Below are 22741 nucleotides of genomic sequence, written 5' to 3'. Positions count from 1 at the left end.
ATACCAAAAAAAAAAAAAAAAAAAAAAAAAAAAAAAAAAAAAAAAAAAAGTGAGGGACGATTAAGATATTCCCAGATAAGCAAAAGTTGAGGAATTTTTTTACCATCAGACCCGCCCTACAAGAAATGCTTCAAGTTGAAATGAAAGGACACTAGATGGTAACTTGAAGCCATATGAAGAATTAAAGTTCTCCAGTCAAGCAGCCATGATGCTAAGCTTTATCAGAACCAGCTACTAGAGAGACCCTAGAGGAGGGACAGGCTTTGTCTCTGGTTCTGATATGTGACTTCTCCCTGTAGGCTCCTGTGGTGGCCTGTGATTCATGCCACCTCTCTCTAGGCAGCTTCCAAGGGCAGGTTCTGAGCACACCAACACTTTGGGAAAATTCTCAGCCTGGTCTCACATGCAGTTTCTCCTTTGGACGGTTTTCCCTGACACCACTAAGTGTGACTTCCCAGAGATTTCCACCAGGGCAGCACCTCTGCAAACGTCTCCCTCATCCAGTGGGCCCTGGTTGTACCCTCTCCAACAAGTCCAAGGAATTTCAGCCCTGGGTGTGTGTGCAAGGGGGGCTCCCTCATCCATATTTGTTCCTTCCTTGGGTGCCCTGCCTCAGACCTGAAGATAGGGGCTGCTTCCTGTATCTGCTCTTCCTGTGTCTCTAGAGTTCTTTGCATCTTAGCAGCTAATTCCCCAATACTACAATCACCTGTTCTAGCTAATGCTTTTTTACATTAAACTTTCCCTGTTCAAAAAAAAGACCAAAAGAGTTGATTTTTCCAGTTTTCCTTTGGGTCACTATTTTGAACAACATGGGAAAAGGGAGAAGCAATCCACAAGCAGCATGATTTTCTACCCAAATCATCCCAGTTTCAATATGTTGATCTGTGGCAGGACCCTGCACTCAGCCCACTCACTCTTTAAGACGGTGTCAATAACATAGGCAATCTGAGTGTTACCGTGACACCAGTGAGGGCCTCCTGGGTATACACTGGTGCTGAGACCACAGAAAGAGGCCCCCTATAGATGCCATAAAGAAGACGGAAGAGAATCTTTGCAGGGGGAAGGCATGTCTGACAGTAAGGTCCATAAGTAGCTTATGAACAGAAGTTCTGGGGGAAGACTTGGAGGAGGGGCCAGCTTTACCAAGGAACCCACGCCAGGTGAGTGGACCAAGCTTGAGTTATATGGACACAGGGCCTTCCGGAGATGCTGTGTTGGGGCTGCAAACACAGGCAGGAGAGATCACCCTCCCAAAGTCTGAGGAGCAGAGGGCTGGGGTTCTCACTTACCCTGAGTTATACTGTGTGGCTAAAATACAAAGCACCTAGGAAGGCCAAAATAACAGAAACCAAGCTTGACATGGCTAAAACGAAGGATGGTTACCATAATAGGATTTGTGGTAGAATAGAGTTGTCTGTTTCTGAGAGCTAGAAGTAGGTCTGTGACCGACGCTCAGCCTTTCCCACAATGGCTGGAAGGGCTCCAAGGCTCCATGAGGATCCTTGGAAATGCAAGGGGAGGTGGCAGCACATTGAAATCTCATCCTTGAGGACACAGGTAAGAACAGAGGCACTTTCACATTAACGGTGATCATACACTAACATGCCCAGAGGGCTTACACTCTGCCTGCTCTCCATAACCGTTACCTCATTAAGTCAGCACAAAGAATCAGAAGGGGCATCCTCACTGCATCCTTCAGATGAGGAAACCAAAGCTCCAATATGTTAAATGACCGCACAGCGGAGAAGTAAGTGGTGGAGATAAGAAAGTGTGACTCACAAGTGCTCCTGGTTGCAGCAGGAGCAGGTTAGGGATGGGGGCTACCCATTGGCTACTGTGAGGCAAGGAATGCCAGCCTCACCCACTGAGACAGGCATGGGGGGTGTGATGGATTTTCAAGATGCTTCTCCAATATCAATCCCCAATTTCTATTTGTACTCTACCAGGACTTTCTTAATATGAACAAAGTACAGTTACGGGAACCACTGTCAGAAACCGCCCATGCCGGTCAGGCTCCATAGTAACCACCTGCATGAGTTATCTTACAACACGAGGTCCTGGTAAGGGATGCAGAATTAACAAGCTACCACCATCCAGAATAATTTGGGAAAGGTCAGAAGGAGAGAGGAGATGCCATTCCATATGTCCTACCAACCTCCCAGAATCCTTCTCGCTGGAATCCATCTTGGCTGAGCAATGCGCGTGCCACCAGGAAGGACCCTGAGTCAGAATGATTGGCCAGAGACAACCCGGAAACTAATCCCATCACCCTAAAACCCAAGACTGCGAGCCTCGTGGCAGAGCAGTCCTCCTGGGTTCCCTTACCCTGCTGCTCTCCGCCTGGGCACCCCTTCCCAATAAAGTCTCTTGCTTTGTCAACATGTGTGATTCCTCAGACAATTCATTTCCGAGTGTTAGACAAGAGCCCACTCTTGGGCCCTGGAAGGGGTCCCCCCTTCTTGCAACAGGAGTTTAGACATAAACCCAAATGACTGGAACAGGCAGGCCACAGGAAAGGATATCCAAGTGGCAACTACAGACACAATCAGATGCTCAGCCTCACTGCCTATGAAAGAAACACACAGGACAACCTCACCAAGATACCACTACACACCCACCAGAATGGTCAGAGTGGAAAAGACATACAGCACTGAGCACTGGGGAGGCTGGGGGCAGGTGGAAGCTTACTGCTGCTCAGGGCAAGGGGATGGCATGGCCACTCTGCAAACCAGGCCCTCACCCAGTCACACACGCACCAGGAGCCAACACGCACCTGCATGCGTGCCCAGCACATGCGCTCCACCGTGATGAGCTGTGCTGTGCTGGGAGCCATATACTCAAGGGTAGGTGCCCTTTCTGCACATTACACCATCAGATAGATGTTTAAAACAAGGAAAAGCGTAAGGTAGAGAGGCTGGGGGGAGAACCTGGAAAGCGGAGAGTAAGTTCAGAGAGAAAGCCGAGTCCCTCTGAGCTCCTGTGGGGTAGGACCGGCTCCTACCAGGTGGGTCCCAAGGGCCCCAGGCAGACCCAGCACAGAGCAGGGAAGCACGAAGGTCTGCTCAGATGATCAGCATCACAGACAGCAGGTCTGGCCTTTCCCTGGTTGACAGGAAGCATTCAGGTGGAAGGAAGAGGAAAAGGCAGCTGAGTGGCAGTGCTTTTGGGTTTTTTGCTCTGCTCTATTGAATGAAGGTAGATCAGAAGATAAAGCACCAAAGTGGTTAAGACCTGCTCACCACCCAGAGACAGGGTGACTTCAGCGGTTCTGCCTCCTGTTCTTGCACCAAGAGATCCGAGGAGCAAGCAGGGCACAGCCATGGGATCAAAGTGCTGTAGGGCTACTAATGCCCCCGCAGGGCAGCCGCCATCCTAGTGTTAAGGCGTCCTCTGAAAAGTACCAAGTAACACATGGAACTTAGGCTCAAGTGCAGAAAATTGTGATTTTTAAAAACTATCCCTGTGAGTAACAGATATGTTAGGGGGTACACGTATGGGGGTTTCACTGTGGAAGCAAAAGCCATTACAGGAACATAACTTCATTCCCCAAGGTCTTAGGAGGAGGTGGGCTGCTTTCCTTCCTGATGCTCAGGGTGTGGATGCTGTGTGGTGACCCTAACGCACTCCTGCTTCTAAGATCCACTCACCTCCCCATCCTTCCTGTGCAGAGCTGGCTTTTCACACAAGATCAATGGAGCCTTTTCTCCCCAACCTACTCCCCAGCCATCCCCCAAACACAAGCCTCCTGATGGGGTACCAGAATTCACCTTAGAGATGAACTCTCTGCCTTGCAGTCTTTTGGCAAAAACTCCCACCAACAGCGACACAAATTATGTCAGGAAAGGACAAGCTTAGGAAGCTGGATTAAAAACACGGATGGTCCCCAAAGCCTTGATGTTAGTTGGCAAGAAATAAAAATTCCAATAGCTGTAAAGACCAAGACTAGAGAAAAAAATGGGGGGACTCTTTTGCCAGTATTTTGGACAGTGCATAAACCAGCTGCAGAAGATGGGAAAGGTGCCAGGAATATAAAGTGAAGGGGGTGGGGAGAGGGTGGTGGGAGAGTTCCAAGTAGGAGATGTACATAGCAGTGAGATTTGGACATTCTTGGGAAATCTCAAGGCAGGGAGCCTGGTGATTTAAGGAGTGAGCCGGGAGAGGACGTTGTTTTGGTCAGAGCTTGGCTTGGGGCCTCCATCAGCTGTGCTTTGTAACAATCACCACCTCAGGCCATTCTGCAAAAGCAGGCTGACAGCTACTGCCTGGACTTCAGCAAACCCTCCCTGCTCCTGCATCTCCCTGGGAAGAAACCAGGACTGCTGCAAAGCTGCCCCCCAAGGTCAGCCCCTTCTCTTTCCGTTCACCTGGGTGGTTCCATGAAGGTGAGAAACCTTGTAGAAAACTACAGGGGGAAAAGAGCCTGTTGCTTCAAAACAGGAAATGGAGCTACACTGTTATTGCAAAAGACTGGATCGACTACCAAGGCGTAACTATTATAGGAGCAAAAACATATTGTTTCTCTCACTTGGAATAAACAAAGCCAGATTATGTTTGGAGCTTGCTCTTGAGATGGCTCTGAGCACCTCTAGCTGTGAGCACAGCCTCACTGGGGCAGGGAAGGCACAGGTGAAGATGGCCCTCATGCCCAGGGGCACCTGGACCTCATTCCTGGCTGTTCACAGCTTGTGGGCCTCAGTGAGGCTAGATGGTGCAAGGGAAGGGGCCTACCTGGTGACCCACCTCCTTGGCATAGTAATTCACAATAATCTTTGTGTTTTTTAAGGAAAGACAATATTAGATGTGTGTTTTGCAGCACTGGAAGATTAGAAAGTTCGCTTTTTCTCAGCAAGCATGCGTCTATAGACAGTCAGGTGGTCAAGTACACATTACAGAGGGCTGGTCTCCTGTGGGCACGGAAGGAGGATGGGGCCCAACAGCTCAAAGGTCAGTGGGGGAGGACACAGTGGAAACAAAAAAAAAAAAAAAAAAAAAAAAAAAAAAAAAAAAAAAGTGAGGGACGATTAAGATATTCCCAGATAAGCAAAAGTTGAGGAATTTTTTTACCATCAGACCCGCCCTACAAGAAATGCTTCAAGTTGAAATGAAAGGACACTAGATGGTAACTTGAAGCCATATGAAGAATTAAAGTTCTCCAGTCAAGCAGCCATGATGCTAAGCTTTATCAGAACCAGCTACTAGAGAGACCCTAGAGGAGGGACAGGCTTTGTCTCTGGTTCTGATATGTGACTTCTCCCTGTAGGCTCCTGTGGTGGCCTGTGATTCATGCCACCTCTCTCTAGGCAGCTTCCAAGGGCAGGTTCTGAGCACACCAACACTTTGGGAAAATTCTCAGCCTGGTCTCACATGCAGTTTCTCCTTTGGACGGTTTTCCCTGACACCACTAAGTGTGACTTCCCAGAGATTTCCACCAGGGCAGCACCTCTGCAAACGTCTCCCTCATCCAGTGGGCCCTGGTTGTACCCTCTCCAACAAGTCCAAGGAATTTCAGCCCTGGGTGTGTGTGCAAGGGGGGCTCCCTCATCCATATTTGTTCCTTCCTTGGGTGCCCTGCCTCAGACCTGAAGATAGGGGCTGCTTCCTGTATCTGCTCTTCCTGTGTCTCTAGAGTTCTTTGCATCTTAGCAGCTAATTCCCCAATACTACAATCACCTGTTCTAGCTAATGCTTTTTTACATTAAACTTTCCCTGTTCAAAAAAAAGACCAAAAGAGTTGATTTTTCCAGTTTTCCTTTGGGTCACTATTTTGAACAACATGGGAAAAGGGAGAAGCAATCCACAAGCAGCATGATTTTCTACCCAAATCATCCCAGTTTCAATATGTTGATCTGTGGCAGGACCCTGCACTCAGCCCACTCACTCTTTAAGACGGTGTCAATAACATAGGCAATCTGAGTGTTACCGTGACACCAGTGAGGGCCTCCTGGGTATACACTGGTGCTGAGACCACAGAAAGAGGCCCCCTATAGATGCCATAAAGAAGACGGAAGAGAATCTTTGCAGGGGGAAGGCATGTCTGACAGTAAGGTCCATAAGTAGCTTATGAACAGAAGTTCTGGGGGAAGACTTGGAGGAGGGGCCAGCTTTACCAAGGAACCCACGCCAGGTGAGTGGACCAAGCTTGAGTTATATGGACACAGGGCCTTCCGGAGATGCTGTGTTGGGGCTGCAAACACAGGCAGGAGAGATCACCCTCCCAAAGTCTGAGGAGCAGAGGGCTGGGGTTCTCACTTACCCTGAGTTATACTGTGTGGCTAAAATACAAAGCACCTAGGAAGGCCAAAATAACAGAAACCAAGCTTGACATGGCTAAAACGAAGGATGGTTACCATAATAGGATTTGTGGTAGAATAGAGTTGTCTGTTTCTGAGAGCTAGAAGTAGGTCTGTGACCGACGCTCAGCCTTTCCCACAATGGCTGGAAGGGCTCCAAGGCTCCATGAGGATCCTTGGAAATGCAAGGGGAGGTGGCAGCACATTGAAATCTCATCCTTGAGGACACAGGTAAGAACAGAGGCACTTTCACATTAACGGTGATCATACACTAACATGCCCAGAGGGCTTACACTCTGCCTGCTCTCCATAACCGTTACCTCATTAAGTCAGCACAAAGAATCAGAAGGGGCATCCTCACTGCATCCTTCAGATGAGGAAACCAAAGCTCCAATATGTTAAATGACCGCACAGCGGAGAAGTAAGTGGTGGAGATAAGAAAGTGTGACTCACAAGTGCTCCTGGTTGCAGCAGGAGCAGGTTAGGGATGGGGGCTACCCATTGGCTACTGTGAGGCAAGGAATGCCAGCCTCACCCACTGAGACAGGCATGGGGGGTGTGATGGATTTTCAAGATGCTTCTCCAATATCAATCCCCAATTTCTATTTGTACTCTACCAGGACTTTCTTAATATGAACAAAGTACAGTTACGGGAACCACTGTCAGAAACCGCCCATGCCGGTCAGGCTCCATAGTAACCACCTGCATGAGTTATCTTACAACACGAGGTCCTGGTAAGGGATGCAGAATTAACAAGCTACCACCATCCAGAATAATTTGGGAAAGGTCAGAAGGAGAGAGGAGATGCCATTCCATATGTCCTACCAACCTCCCAGAATCCTTCTCGCTGGAATCCATCTTGGCTGAGCAATGCGCGTGCCACCAGGAAGGACCCTGAGTCAGAATGATTGGCCAGAGACAACCCGGAAACTAATCCCATCACCCTAAAACCCAAGACTGCGAGCCTCGTGGCAGAGCAGTCCTCCTGGGTTCCCTTACCCTGCTGCTCTCCGCCTGGGCACCCCTTCCCAATAAAGTCTCTTGCTTTGTCAACATGTGTGATTCCTCAGACAATTCATTTCCGAGTGTTAGACAAGAGCCCACTCTTGGGCCCTGGAAGGGGTCCCCCCTTCTTGCAACAGGAGTTTAGACATAAACCCAAATGACTGGAACAGGCAGGCCACAGGAAAGGATATCCAAGTGGCAACTACAGACACAATCAGATGCTCAGCCTCACTGCCTATGAAAGAAACACACAGGACAACCTCACCAAGATACCACTACACACCCACCAGAATGGTCAGAGTGGAAAAGACATACAGCACTGAGCACTGGGGAGGCTGGGGGCAGGTGGAAGCTTACTGCTGCTCAGGGCAAGGGGATGGCATGGCCACTCTGCAAACCAGGCCCTCACCCAGTCACACACGCACCAGGAGCCAACACGCACCTGCATGCGTGCCCAGCACATGCGCTCCACCGTGATGAGCTGTGCTGTGCTGGGAGCCATATACTCAAGGGTAGGTGCCCTTTCTGCACATTACACCATCAGATAGATGTTTAAAACAAGGAAAAGCGTAAGGTAGAGAGGCTGGGGGGAGAACCTGGAAAGCGGAGAGTAAGTTCAGAGAGAAAGCCGAGTCCCTCTGAGCTCCTGTGGGGTAGGACCGGCTCCTACCAGGTGGGTCCCAAGGGCCCCAGGCAGACCCAGCACAGAGCAGGGAAGCACGAAGGTCTGCTCAGATGATCAGCATCACAGACAGCAGGTCTGGCCTTTCCCTGGTTGACAGGAAGCATTCAGGTGGAAGGAAGAGGAAAAGGCAGCTGAGTGGCAGTGCTTTTGGGTTTTTTGCTCTGCTCTATTGAATGAAGGTAGATCAGAAGATAAAGCACCAAAGTGGTTAAGACCTGCTCACCACCCAGAGACAGGGTGACTTCAGCGGTTCTGCCTCCTGTTCTTGCACCAAGAGATCCGAGGAGCAAGCAGGGCACAGCCATGGGATCAAAGTGCTGTAGGGCTACTAATGCCCCCGCAGGGCAGCCGCCATCCTAGTGTTAAGGCGTCCTCTGAAAAGTACCAAGTAACACATGGAACTTAGGCTCAAGTGCAGAAAATTGTGATTTTTAAAAACTATCCCTGTGAGTAACAGATATGTTAGGGGGTACACGTATGGGGGTTTCACTGTGGAAGCAAAAGCCATTACAGGAACATAACTTCATTCCCCAAGGTCTTAGGAGGAGGTGGGCTGCTTTCCTTCCTGATGCTCAGGGTGTGGATGCTGTGTGGTGACCCTAACGCACTCCTGCTTCTAAGATCCACTCACCTCCCCATCCTTCCTGTGCAGAGCTGGCTTTTCACACAAGATCAATGGAGCCTTTTCTCCCCAACCTACTCCCCAGCCATCCCCCAAACACAAGCCTCCTGATGGGGTACCAGAATTCACCTTAGAGATGAACTCTCTGCCTTGCAGTCTTTTGGCAAAAACTCCCACCAACAGCGACACAAATTATGTCAGGAAAGGACAAGCTTAGGAAGCTGGATTAAAAACACGGATGGTCCCCAAAGCCTTGATGTTAGTTGGCAAGAAATAAAAATTCCAATAGCTGTAAAGACCAAGACTAGAGAAAAAAATGGGGGGACTCTTTTGCCAGTATTTTGGACAGTGCATAAACCAGCTGCAGAAGATGGGAAAGGTGCCAGGAATATAAAGTGAAGGGGGTGGGGAGAGGGTGGTGGGAGAGTTCCAAGTAGGAGATGTACATAGCAGTGAGATTTGGACATTCTTGGGAAATCTCAAGGCAGGGAGCCTGGTGATTTAAGGAGTGAGCCGGGAGAGGACGTTGTTTTGGTCAGAGCTTGGCTTGGGGCCTCCATCAGCTGTGCTTTGTAACAATCACCACCTCAGGCCATTCTGCAAAAGCAGGCTGACAGCTACTGCCTGGACTTCAGCAAACCCTCCCTGCTCCTGCATCTCCCTGGGAAGAAACCAGGACTGCTGCAAAGCTGCCCCCCAAGGTCAGCCCCTTCTCTTTCCGTTCACCTGGGTGGTTCCATGAAGGTGAGAAACCTTGTAGAAAACTACAGGGGGAAAAGAGCCTGTTGCTTCAAAACAGGAAATGGAGCTACACTGTTATTGCAAAAGACTGGATCGACTACCAAGGCGTAACTATTATAGGAGCAAAAACATATTGTTTCTCTCACTTGGAATAAACAAAGCCAGATTATGTTTGGAGCTTGCTCTTGAGATGGCTCTGAGCACCTCTAGCTGTGAGCACAGCCTCACTGGGGCAGGGAAGGCACAGGTGAAGATGGCCCTCATGCCCAGGGGCACCTGGACCTCATTCCTGGCTGTTCACAGCTTGTGGGCCTCAGTGAGGCTAGATGGTGCAAGGGAAGGGGCCTACCTGGTGACCCACCTCCTTGGCATAGTAATTCACAATAATCTTTGTGTTTTTTAAGGAAAGACAATATTAGATGTGTGTTTTGCAGCACTGGAAGATTAGAAAGTTCGCTTTTTCTCAGCAAGCATGCGTCTATAGACAGTCAGGTGGTCAAGTACACATTACAGAGGGCTGGTCTCCTGTGGGCACGGAAGGAGGATGGGGCCCAACAGCTCAAAGGTCAGTGGGGGAGGACACAGTGGAAACAAGTGAGCAAATGCATATGAGTAATTATAAATCATTATAATACCTGTAACGTTAGGAAAGGGTGCAGAGAGAGCATGTAGAGCAGGCACCCGCCTCGGGCAGGGTGGTCAGCGGAGGACGCCTGTCTGAAGAGAAGACACAAAGAGAGCAAAGGAAGCCAGGAAGAGGGAAAGGAGCACCGACCCAGGTCTGGAGGTTGGGGCGTTGTGCCTGACAACAGAAAGGAGGTGCAGTAGGTTGAATAGGATGGTGCCTTCCCCTGCAAAGACAAACCCACCCAGAACCTGCAAATGTGACCTTAACTGGGAAAAGGGTCTTGCTAGATATCATCAGGATCTCATAATTATGAAATGAGATCATTCTGGATTAGGGTGGCCCCTAAACCCAATGGCCAGTGTCCTGAGAAGAGGTGGTGAGGAGAAGCATAGAGAAGACGTCCACATGAAGGCAGGGGCAGAGGCTAGAGTGGTAAGTCTATAGGGCAGAGAAGGCCGGCAGCCACCAAGGGCAAGGGGACAGGCGAGCAATGGATTCTCCTTCAGAGTTTCAGGAAGGAATCAATCCTGCTGACACCTTGACTTCAAACTCCTGGTTTCCAGAACTGTGAGAGGATAAATTTATATTGTTTTAAGATACCAAGGGACTTCCCTGGTGGTGCAGTGGTTAAGAATCTACCTGCCAGTGCAGAGGACACAGGTTCGATCCCTGGTCTGGGAAGATCCCACATGCCGCAGAGCAACTAAGCCCGTGCGCCACACTACTGAGCCTACTCTCTACAGCCCGCGAGGCACAACTACTGAAGCCCGTGAGCCTAGAGCCCGTGCTCTGCAACAAGAGAAACCACCGCAATGAGAAGCCAGCGCACCGCAACGAAGGGTAGCCCCCACTCACTGCAACTAGAGAAAGCCCGCGCACAGCAACGAAGACACAACACAGCCAAAAATAAATAAATAAAACATAAAATAAATTAAAAAAAAAAAAAGACACCAAGTCCTGGTAATTTATTATGGCAGCCACAGGAAACTAATACAGGGACCACGGTGAAGAGCATGGATTTCATTCTAAGTGCAGTGGGGAGTGACCAAAAGGGCTGAAGCAGAAAGAGGTATAATTGGCTTTACTGGTAAGTGGATTTGGGGGTCGGGGGGATCATGTGGGAAGCAGGGAGGCTGATGCAGATCGTCCAATAGGACACTGGAGCCTCGCCACTGGGTCCAAACCTGACCGGCGGTTGCCCAGCTATGTGACCTGCAGCAAGTTACCTAACCTCCATATGATTCAGTTTTTAACATATGCAAAGGGGATAAAAAAGACGCCTCTCCCTTATGACAAATTTAGGTGATTTACTATGTGCAAGTGTCTAGAAGGGAACCTGGCACCAGGACAGGGCCCTGCGTGCTCTGTTCTTATCATTATCAGACATGGAGGAGGAAGAGAGGGGACAAGGGGACATGCATGCACTCAGGGGCTTTGAATTCAACCTATGCAACAGCTGGTGGTGCTATTTACTGAGGGGGACGTGGGCTGGGAGGGGAGTTTGGGGGAGAAGAGATCGCAGCTTAGGAACCATCAGGTTTGAGGTGTCCAGGAGAAAACCAAGGGCAGTCGGCGGGACTATGCCCCTATAGGGGGGCAGGGACTTTATCCGGTTTTGCTTATCGTAAGCGTACACCGAGCAGGGTCCCTGGCCCTGAGTTAGGGTCCTGTGCAGGTTTACTGAAGGCCCCGGGTTGGAAAGGCATCTCCGAGGAGGGTGTTCTCTCTCGGGTCCTTCTCCAGTTGCCCTGCCCCACAGGGTGTTGCTGGAAGGTGTTGCTTCCCTTCTGGGGATGTGTCAGAGCCCACAACCACCTGATGTGCTGAGACCCACAAAACCCCTCAGCTGTCTACATGCGGTAGTCCTACAGATTCCCCATTCCTCAATGATAAGATGTAGGAAGGGGACAAGGAGAGATGAAGTTCATGACTGCCAGTCGGGGGCCACCTGATAACGTAGAGGAATGGAAGAAGGTTTTTAAAACAACTTTGGGATTTCCAGAACAGCCTCTTTATGGGGCCAATGGGCCTGGAGGGGTGGGGTGAGGACGCAGCATGGGAAATCCCACAGCAGTTCAGGCCAGGGTGGGGGTTATGTTCACTCAGCCCTCTGAACTCAGGGGTCTTTAGGAGCCTCCCATCACAAAATGCCCCTGTGCCCAGAACAGAGAAAGCAGCTGGGGTGGGGACAATGGGCACAGCCGAAGCATGGTTGGGGGGGTGGGTGCACCTTAGCTGACGTCATCTTCACAAAACACAAAATCAGGTCCCATGAAAGTTGTGCCTAACACATTTGCTCAGCATTGATAACATCTTATTCTTGCAAGGGTGCCTTCACCTAAACACAATCCTATTGTTGACCATCTTGGGACACAGAGTCCTTCCAGAGGTATTTAAAGGGTCAGATATTCCCCTACTATGACATTTACTGGATGTCACCTGACCTGGGATGATGTACGTAATGTGCCAAAGGACAGCAGTCCTTGGCCAGGGAACCTGAGCTCCAATCACAAACATGGAGCACCCATGACAGCCACAGCCTTTGCAAACTGTGCTCTGTACTTAACAAATCCTTTCTCCTCTGAGCCTCAAAACAGTGCTGCGAGGTAGGAGGTAGGGCATGTGGTCTTGCCCCTGTTCTTCTCCTGGTGCTAATATCAAGAGGGGCTGTGTAGTAAATACAGATCATGTACCTTACATGCATTCCCATGGAGTTTTCCAATTTTTAGATGGATAGGAAGGTAACAGCGGCCTGTTGCCATAAAAAGTAGCCCTGGGATTTGAAGCCTTGTCTGTTCTGGCTTTGAAGCCTGGCTCTTCCTACTATACTATGCCAGCTCCCTTTAATGGAGGAAGCTGAGGCCCAGAGAGAGAAGGGTCTTCCTTGAGGTCACACAACCAATAACCAACCAAACCAGGCCCAAATCTCCACACCATGATTCCAAACCCAGAGCTCTCTTCTTAGGGCGAGAGGTAGAACTATTTTAACATCATCACAGAGAAATGGAAAAACTGAAGCCACTATTAACCTCTCACCACTTAGCTAAATAGGTTTTCTAATCATCTGCTCATCTATGATGGCAAATTTTATGTACCAACTTGACTGGCCACGGGATGCCGAGACTAAAAATTCTTCCTGGGGGTGTTTGTGAGGGTGTTTCCAGATGAGATTAGCATTTGGATTGGTGGACTCCTAGAGCAGTTGTCCTCCCCAGTGTGGGTGGGCATCACCCAATCCACTGAGGGCCTGATTAGAACAAAAGGCAGAAGGAGGCCTCACTCTTTGGGCGGCGGTGTCTCCTCTCATCTTCTCCTGCCCTTGTACTGGGATTTACATCAGGGGCTCCCCTGGTCCTCAGGCCTTCAGACTCAGACTGAATTACACCTGGGCCTTCAGCTTGCAGGTGGCAGGTCACGGAATCTCTCAGCCTCCATAACCATGTGAGCCGATAATAAATCATACATATATGGCTATTGGTTCTGCCTCTCTGGAAAATCCTAATATACCACCTATGCTTTTAATTAAGAATTCACTTCTAAAAGATTAAATACCTACCTACTATCTGACAGGCACTCTGCTGGGTGCTGGAGAGAAAAGTTTTAATAAGACAATACATAATGCCAATGCTTACAGCACTACCAGAAAATACAGTGTTCTTGACATTGACTAAACTGGGAGCGTAAGTTTTCCTTTACTCTGGAGGTTCTCAACCTTGGCTGGTCATTGGAGTCACCCAGAGAGATTCAGCACATCTGATTCCTGGGCCCCACCTGCAGAGTTTGTGATTTAATTGGTCTGGGATATACCTTGGGCATTAGAATTTTTAAATACAGGAGAGGTTTGCTAATTAGTCATCAATACGATTTAACTGTAGATATAAACCATTTCCTTTTAGTCATAATTTATAATGCTCATTTTCAAAAATTAATGTGATGTAGCTGATGGCACACAAGATGTAAAACAGATTATTTAAAGAAACATTAAAAATGGGAAATTTCAAGAGAAAAGGAGAAAAAATAAACCTGTGATAAAGGAATTATTACAGTTAAGCATAAGATCTAGCCTTGAGTTTTTTGGAGCAAATGTGTAGAGGTGAACAAGGATTATGGTGTCATCATAGTCAATAAAAGGAAGACTATGAGGAAACAAAACTAAAAAACTATTTTCTGTCAAACAGTTCTAACAGGACAGGTGAAAGATATTTGGATACAAAAGAGTGGAACCCACAAATGCTTTGTAACTTATCAACAGCCAGGCTGCTCCCAGATTAGCTCATAGCCAATTTGAAGGTCAGCCTCACTTTTCCGAAGGTCTGCCAACTTCCCTGGGATAACCCTTGTCTAAGGCAGCCAGGAAGCAGGCCGGGAGGGATTCTCTTCCAGCTGGATGAGAAATGGTTCTACCAGGGCCCACGCAAGGAAGGGTAGCCAGCTCCCCACAGGACTTACTGCATCTCTGTTACAAAGAGAGTTCTGTTTGAGCTGAGATGCCGTTTGACACACACAATGCCCGGCAACCTGGACCTTCGGTTCAAGTTCACTTTCCTTCAGCTCAAATCAACAGCGGGAGACAGACCCTGCTCTGCTAAGGCAATGCGAACTGCAGTTTGGAAACTCCGATCCAGGCACCCTGGAAAAGGCTGGTCAGGGGGACTTACGGAGGGTTGTCGCATTTCCTCTGCCGGAAGCGGGCTCCCGTGCCACACGTGCGGCTGCACATGCTCCAGCTGCCCCACAGGCTCCAGTCTCCGTCCACGTGCTCCGGGATGGGCGTCTTGTTCACACACTCCCCCGCGCGGCACCACTGAAACACAGCAGGGCAGCAAACCTGCTTACTCACTAAAAACTGAGATCCCCTCCACATGAGAAAACACCACGCCTCCGAAACCCAATTTTTGTAATTTACACAAAAGTAGACTATTTCGGGGTGTGTAAGTTTGCTAACTCTGGTGACATTCCTTCCATATACAACCTGACACTGCTATGGCTCTGGGGTTTGGATTTTGCCCTAAACGTCCACGTGAATGTGTTCAGTGGAGGTTCTCTAAATTCCCAGAAAAAGGATGAATTCACATGGCTCAAGGAGAAACCTATCTTCTGCAAACTGTTTAATGTTTAATGTTAATGTTTACTGCCTTTCTGAAAGGCAGTATTTCCTGGCTCTGTAGTTTTGAACTTCAGGGTTGGGATTGGTGCTTGGAGATGACACAGCTGGTGCCACGTGGGAGAACCGTGACTCTTTCTGAGGATAAGAGAAAGCCAATCCTCTAAAATAATTTCCCACCGTGTGTGGCACAAACCCTGGGGCAGGAGATGTGACTTTTTTTTTTGTGTGTGGTATGCGGGCCTCCCTCTGCCGTGGCCTCTCCCGTTGCGGAGCACAGGCTCCGGACGCGCAGGCCCAGCGGCCATGACTCACGGGCCCAGCCGCTCCGCGGCATGTGGGATCCTCCCAGACCGGGGCGCGAACCCGGTTCCCCTGCATCGGCAGGCGGACGCGCAACCACTGCGCCACCAGGGAAGCCCCAGGAGATGTGACTTAATGGTCCTGATCAAAGCATCTCTTTCAGTTCGTACAATAAGACTAGAGAGAAAGCCTTAGGCTGTGGCTGCTGGTCCTGAACACCTCTCCTAACACTTGCCAGTCTTTTCTGTTAATGAAGATCAGGCCTAAGACTGGCGCTCTTAACCGCTAGTATTGTTCTCATTAAAATAATCTTACGACAGCCTTTTCTGCACGACAAGTGATCCTGTTTTTCCATTTACCGTCTACTAATATAAAAGTTTTAAGTAAATTCACTCATGTGACAAAAGGAGTTAATTTAATAAAAATATTGAGTAAATGATTCCTGTACAAGAAAAAAAGGAGAGAGCTGAACGTATCCCTCTGTGCCTGAAGTGGGCTCCATGGCATTTCTGGGGTGGCCCGGGGGTGCTTCAGGGGCTCCTGAGTGCAGTGCAGACCACCTTTCAGAAGAGGTGCCAATGTGCAGGGGATATGGGGTTGCCTGCTGGGGGCAGTGAGAAGCTGGGTTACCTTGTCTGCCCCACACTCTGTGCCATCCAGGGGAGGGTCCAGTTTGGTCTTGCAGGATGTATCTCCTTCCACCAGGCACCACAGTCCAGCGCACATCAGATGCTGCTGACAAGGGAAGGAACGTGACTGCCGAGAACTCCACACCGAGGTCACAATGGGGCCGGAAGGTGGGGCCCCCTGACCGGTTTGGATTTGGGATTTCAAACATGAGGGGAAGAAGGAGGGTCATGTATCTGGATATCAAAAAAAATAGATGCATCATTTCAACTAGTTCATTTAGCTCAACAAAATTCCATGCATTTACTCCTAGGAGGGCTCATCTCCTGGGGGCTGAGCTCAGCAGTTCTTGCACTAGCTATTGAGGGCCTAGGAGGCAACCGATGCAGGCTGGAGCCTGGGAGCCCTTAACAAGCAGATACATTCAATGTAGGAAGGTACAAGGCAGATTCCCACCGGTCGTACAGAGCTCATGGGAAAAGAACTTCAGCAACCAAGCCTCCTCAGGGCAGGCTCGCTCTGGAGCTGAGGCTGGTGCAGCTGCTATGCGGCCTCAGGAGTGAGAACACAACAGGTGATGTAGACTCAGGGCTGCCCTGGGGTTAAAGAGGCAAACTTCATTCCTCCCTAAGGTCACCTGCTTGCTAGCTCTGCTGAGCCACCCATGATTTCTTATAGTATTTCACCTAGAGAATTTCTTACCATCCACGAATATACAATTAAAATAATTCTACTAAAACAGGAAAAAGCATTTAAAAACACAGACTCCCATTTTCCCGTTTGTATTAATGGGAAACTTGGACATGGGTAAAGTACTCAGAATGAGACACTTTATCAAAATAACTGAAGCAGACATGGCCAGTGTCCTCCCCATCTGCCTCGGTCCCCCCTGCAGGACTCAGGGCAGACACCGTCCCCCCACATGGCCTGCTGCTTCCCTGACCTGCCTGTTAGAAGCCGTTCTCTGGCCACGGAGCAACACTTGACCACAAGGGATGGGAGATGGACACCCATCCCTGGGTGGAATGGCTCTGAGGCAAGGTCCACACATCTGGCAAGGTCCCAGGGGTGGTCTGTTGTCCACCCATCGGTGCACCTTGCTTGATCGCCCCTCATTTCCCTGCCCCCTCACAGTGCTTCCTGGGATCACTTCCCAGATAAACTCCTTGCACCCAAATCCTCGCCTTGTGGTCTGAAAATTGAGAACAGATGTACTTAAGGCTCTTTGAAAGACGCAGTACTTCCGGGATGCTAGACCCAATCATGGCGACAATGCCTGAGGGCTCCATCCTCCAGGGCACGGCCGTGGACCGGAGGGTACACCTCAGGCAGGGTCCCCACGCACAGCTCAGGGAAGTCCCTGCGGGGCTCACGAGGGTGTGAGGACTCAGTACAGAGGCCGGATGTTCCAAGTAATCATGAACATCTGCACAGAGGAGACGCGCAACTGTGCTGTCCAAAGTTGGAAAATGTTTAGATGTTGAAAGGAGAGAAACAAAGGCGCAAAGGGAGGGAAAGCAGAACCACAGGCTTGACAATGAGCTCAGAACAGCCCACAGCCCTTTTTCATTTTTCAAGTATGTCAGGGCTGCTCTGTGCCCCTAAAGAAGTTGATGAGTCGAGTGGAATTTTGCACATTTGGGTTCAGAAAAGCCTCCACATTCCCATTATTGTCCGCCTCTCAATGGAGTGGTAACAGGATGAGTGGCTGGACCACAGCACCAGCTGGTCCCCATAAAGACCAACGGCACCTTGCTAAGTGTGTGATTTCATGCACTTTGACCTAAGAGCTCTTCCAGAGCATGGTGTCAGTGTGTGGACACGTATTCATGAGACAAGGCAGGCCCAGGAGGTGGATTTATGGGGTAGGAGTGTTTAGGATTAGGAGACCTAATTGCACCTTAGGAGAGAGAGGAAGACAGTGGTGTGTGAGCTTTATAGACAGTGTTTTCTCATAACTTTTCTAATCATCAAAGAAAAGGAGAATGAGGTCAGGCAAAGATTTCTTAAACAGAACAAAAAAAGTACTAGCCATAAAGGAAAAAAATTAATGAATTATACTATTTAATTACACTATTTATTATACTATTATACTAATTATACTATTTAATATTAAATATTAAAATGAGCTGGAGTAGGGAAATGTTAAAATGAAGAACTTTTTTTTTTTTTGGCTGCGCTGGGTCTTCACTGCCGCGTGCAGGCTTTTCTCTGGTTGCGGCGAGCAGGGGCTATTCTTTGTTGCTGTGCACAGGCTTCCCATCGCGGTGGCTTCTCTTGTAGCAGAGCACGGGCTCTAGGTGCACAGGCTTCAGTAGTTGCAGCACGCGGGCTCTGTAGTTTCGGCACGCAGGCCCCAGAGTGCACAGGCTTCAGTAGTTGTGGCGCATGGGCTCAGTAGTTGCAGCTCGTGGGCTCTAGAGCACTGGCTCAGTAGTTGTGATGCATGGGCTTAGCTGCCCCACAGTATGTGGGATCTTCCCGGACCAGGGATTTAACCTGTGTCCCCTGCATTGGCAGGTGGATTATTAACCACTGGACCACCAGGGAAGTCCCCAAATGAAGGACTTCTGTTTATCAGAGACAACTGTAAGAAAGTGAGAGATGTTTGCAATGGGAGAGAGATTTGTAAGGCACAGAACCAACAAAGATTTGTATCCAGAATATATATAAAACAAACCCCTAAAACTTCTACTGATCAATCAAGAAAAAGACCCAATAGAAGAATGGGCAAAAGATTTGAAAAAACATTTCACATAAAAGGATATATAAACATATAGGATGGCCAGAAAACATGAAAAGATGCTCAGTTTCATTAGTCATCAGAGAAAAGCAAATTAAAACCAACCAGTTAAAAAACAAAAACAAACAAACAAAACCAACCAGCTACCTCTTCACACTGACCAAAATGGCTAGAACGAAAGAGATGGAGAATACCAAGTGTCAGCAAGGATGTGAGAATACCAAGTGTCTCATAAACTGATGATGAGATTCTTAGTTCCACAACTTTGGAAAACTCTTTGACAGTACTTACTAAAGCTGAAGACATGCAATACCAGCAATTCCACTCCTAGGTTTGTATCAAACAGAAATGTGTGTGTACGTTCACCAAAAACATTGTCAAGAATGTTCACAGCCACAGTATTTGTATTAGTTCCCAAGATGGAAACAACCCAAGCACCTATCAACAGCAGAACAGGTAAATTATGGTCTATTAGAACAATGGGATACTATATGACTCCATTTATATGAAGTTCAAAAATGAGTAAGAGAAAACTACAGTGTTGGGAGTCAGTTTAAAAACAGACAACGAGGATGAGCAGAAAAGGTGACTGTAAAGCTGTAGCCTCTGACCTCAGCTTGGCCACCAGCATTGCTCTGTGCGCCCAAGCCAAGCAACTGCCTTTCTGTGATTCATTTTCACAGCTCAACAAATGGGGTGGACCACACCAATGCTTGTCACTGTGATGACTTCTAGATGGATAGCTGGCATTCACGTCACGCTTTACAAATGACAAAGTGCTCTGACGTCTGTCATCCTGAGGCTCACGACAGCCCTGGGAGGCAGGGCTTTCTCTATTTTTTCCCACTATTTTTTTCTTTTTCTTTTTTTGAAGTAGATGAGTTTATTACTCATAGGTCCTGCAATAATTAGTAGCAAGTCTTAAGGGCTCACTCAGGGAGGCCAAGGCAAGATGCAGGCAGAGAGAGTGGCAATACTTGGACTCATGCCTTTATTAGCGACCATAGGTGAAATTCTTTGGGTTTCCCCAGTTGAGTGTGTACTGTTAAATTAGAACCAAAATGTGCAGTATTTTCTTTCTTTTTTAAAAAAATTTTATTGGAGTATAGTTGATTTACAATGTTGTGTTAGTGTCAGGTATACAGTAAAGTGAATCAGTTATACATATACATATAGCTACTCTTTTTTAGATTCTTTTCCCATATAGGTCATTACAGAGTACTGAGTAGAGTTCCCTGTGCTATGCAGTAGGTCCTTATTAGTTACATATTTTATATATAGTAGTGTGTATATGTCAATCCCAATCTCCCAATTTATCCACCCTCCTTTCCCCCCAGTAACCATAAGTTTATTTCCTACACTTGTGACTGTATTTGTTTTGTAAATAAGTTCACTTGTACCATTTTTTTTAGATTCTACACATAAGCCATATCATATATTTGTCTTTCTCTGTCTGACTTCATTCAGTATGACAATCTCTAGGCCCATCCATGTTGCTGCAAATGGCATTATTTTGTTCACTTTTTTTTTTTTTTTGGTTGTGTTGGGTCTTCATTGCTGCACGCAGGCTTTCTCTAGTTGTGTTGGGTGGGGGCTACTCTTTGTTGCAGTGTGCGGGCTTCTCATTGTAGTGGCTTCTCTTTGTTGCGGAGCATGGGCTCTACGCGCATGGGCTTCAGTAGTTGTGGCACACAGGCTTACTTGCCCCACGGCATGTGGGATCTTCCTGGACCAGGGATCGAACCCATGACCCCTGCCTTGACAGGCAGATTCTTAACCACTGTGCCACCAGGGAAGTCCCTATTTTGTTCTTTTTATGGCTGAGTAATATTCCATTGTGTGTGTATATATATCTTCTTTATCCATTCCTCCATCAATGGACATTTAGATTGCTTCCATGCCTTGGCTATTGTAAACAGTGCTGCAGTGAACACTGGGGTGCACATATTTTTTCGAATTATGGTTTTCTCCGGATATATACCCAGGAGTGGGATTGCTGGATCATATGGTAGTTCTATATTTAGTTTTTTAAGGAACCTCCAGACTGTTCTCCATAATGGTTATACTAATTTACATTCCCACCAACAGTGTAGGAGGGTTCCCTTTTCTCCACACCCTCTTCAGCATTTATTGCTTGTAGATTTTTTAATGATGGCCATTCTGACCGGTGTGAGGTGATAACTCATTGTAGTTTTGATTTGCATTTCTCTAATAATAATAGTGATGTTGAGCATATTTTCATGTGCTTTTTGGCCATCTGTGTGTCTTCTTTGGAGAAATGTCTATTTAGATCTTCTGCCCTTTTGATTGGGTTGTTTGTTTTTTTTTTATATTGAGCTGCATGACCTGTTTGTATATTTCCCACTTTTCCAATGAGAAGGCAAATGTTTGTGGACACCAAGGGCCCTGAGCTGGGTCAGAAACACAGGACTGGGAGTTTACTTATCAAGGTTCGTATTCTGGTTCTCGACCCATGTGGTGCCTACACAGGTGCATTCACTTTATAAAAACTGATCAAGCTCTAAACTTAGGGATTTATGTACTTTTCTGTATGCATAATTCAATAAAACTATTAAATAAGTAAATAAATGCTTAGATGGTGATGTAAGGTTATCTGGACTCAACTTATCACAAGGTAAAAGCAGGGAAATCAGAGCTTCACAAGGAAATATAAGGATAAACCATATGTGCAGGAAGTCATACCTCAAAGCAGGAGACAGACCCTGCATGGTGAGCAGTCCCTGTAAGTTGGGACACACACACACACACACACACACACACACACACACAATCCTCTTATAAGGAGAGTTTCTGATAGCCTGGAAGCAACCCTCCTTCTCCCTGATGTGAATATCCTATAAATAGCTGGTCCAGGAATAACTCAGAGGTGAACAATAGTAGAAAAGAAGCAGTACAGGATCTATACTAAGATACTGTAAATAAAAATGGGAGAAGAAACAGGAGGGAGAAAGCAGGTGAAGAATACTCGTCAGACAATATGATCATGGAATGGCTAAAAATAATGTGCAAGCATAGTACTATTAATGTTTTTAAAACACAGTAATTGTGTCTTTTTTTTGCATTTGCAAAAAGCAAATACACAAGAACTGAGGGAAGAGACAGTCATGTCAAAGGAGATAAAATATGAGCTATTAGAACTTGATCAAGAAATGTAACGAAAATAAAATCAGATGACCAATGATAACTAAAGTGAAAGCAGCATAAAGAAAAGACACACTGCTGAACACACAGGGAGGTACATGGAGTTGATGATTGAGAAAAAGTGAATACAATAAAAATAGAAATGAACAAATAATTCAAAACAATTATGAGGAAATGACAGATATGGAAGACACATAAAGGAGAGCTGACATAAGCATAAGTAGGAAGCAGGCAGGATGGACTTTCTCTATTTTTCCACTTTTCCAGTGAGGAGGCAGATGATTGTGGAGGTCAAGGACCCCAAGCCAGGTCAGAAGCATGGGACTCCTAAAGAAGAGAACTAAAGTAATGTAACAGGAGAGGTATTTGAATATAAATTCAAGACCTATCCTGAAATGAAAGATCTCAGACTCAGATTGAAAAGCAAAGCCCTGTTCCAGGAAAAAAGGCAAAGAGTGATGAACACAGAGGCATGTCCCAATAAAGTTACTGGATCTCAGAGATAAAGCAAAAAGATATTTTAGGCAGCCAGCCCACCAACCCCCGCCCCCCGCCAAAAAAGAGACCAGGTCAAGGATTATGGGAAAAGATATTAGGCTACAAGCACATTTCTCTACAGCAGCATTCACTGCCAGAAGGCAGTAGAGTAATGTTTAGAGAGACACAAGGAAACAAAATGTGACCCAAGAAGTTACTAGCAACTGAACTGTTGCTCAAGTATTTGGGTAACAGAAAAACATTTTTGAACATATAAAGAGTTAAATCCTCTTTTGGAGAAAATACTAAAGGAAGAACTTCTGTCAACAAAGAAATGGATGGAAAACTCAT

General features: G+C 47.4%; 1 protein-coding gene across 17 annotated transcripts in view; it reads right to left on the bottom strand.

Annotated features, from left to right (window-relative positions):
• ADAMTS17 (ADAM metallopeptidase with thrombospondin type 1 motif 17) overlaps positions 1 to 22741 on the bottom strand; it is a 361173-nt gene that overhangs the window by 136620 nt on the left and 201812 nt on the right. For 15 of the 17 annotated variants that reach the window (XR_008618598.1, XR_008618599.1, XR_008618602.1 and 12 more), the window contains exons 11-12: positions 16012 to 16116; positions 14633 to 14778 (exon numbers count right to left, since the gene is read on the bottom strand). Coding sequence is in view for 12 of the 17 variants with exons in the window: in XM_055088178.1 (XP_054944153.1) it covers positions 14633 to 14778; positions 16012 to 16116 (251 nt within the window). In the remaining 5 variants the exon portion in view is untranslated. The remainder of the gene's footprint in view (positions 1 to 14632; positions 14779 to 16011; positions 16117 to 22741) is intronic. The other 2 variants (XM_055088179.1, XM_024114954.3) reach the window with 1 other exon arrangement.

Source organism: Physeter macrocephalus, chromosome 11 (genome assembly GCF_002837175.3).
Source record: "Physeter macrocephalus isolate SW-GA chromosome 11, ASM283717v5, whole genome shotgun sequence".
In the NCBI taxonomy this organism is placed as follows: Eukaryota; Metazoa; Chordata; class Mammalia; order Artiodactyla; family Physeteridae; genus Physeter; species Physeter macrocephalus.
Note: the sequence above shows the minus strand (reverse complement) of the source record. Positions and strands in the feature narration are given on the sequence as shown.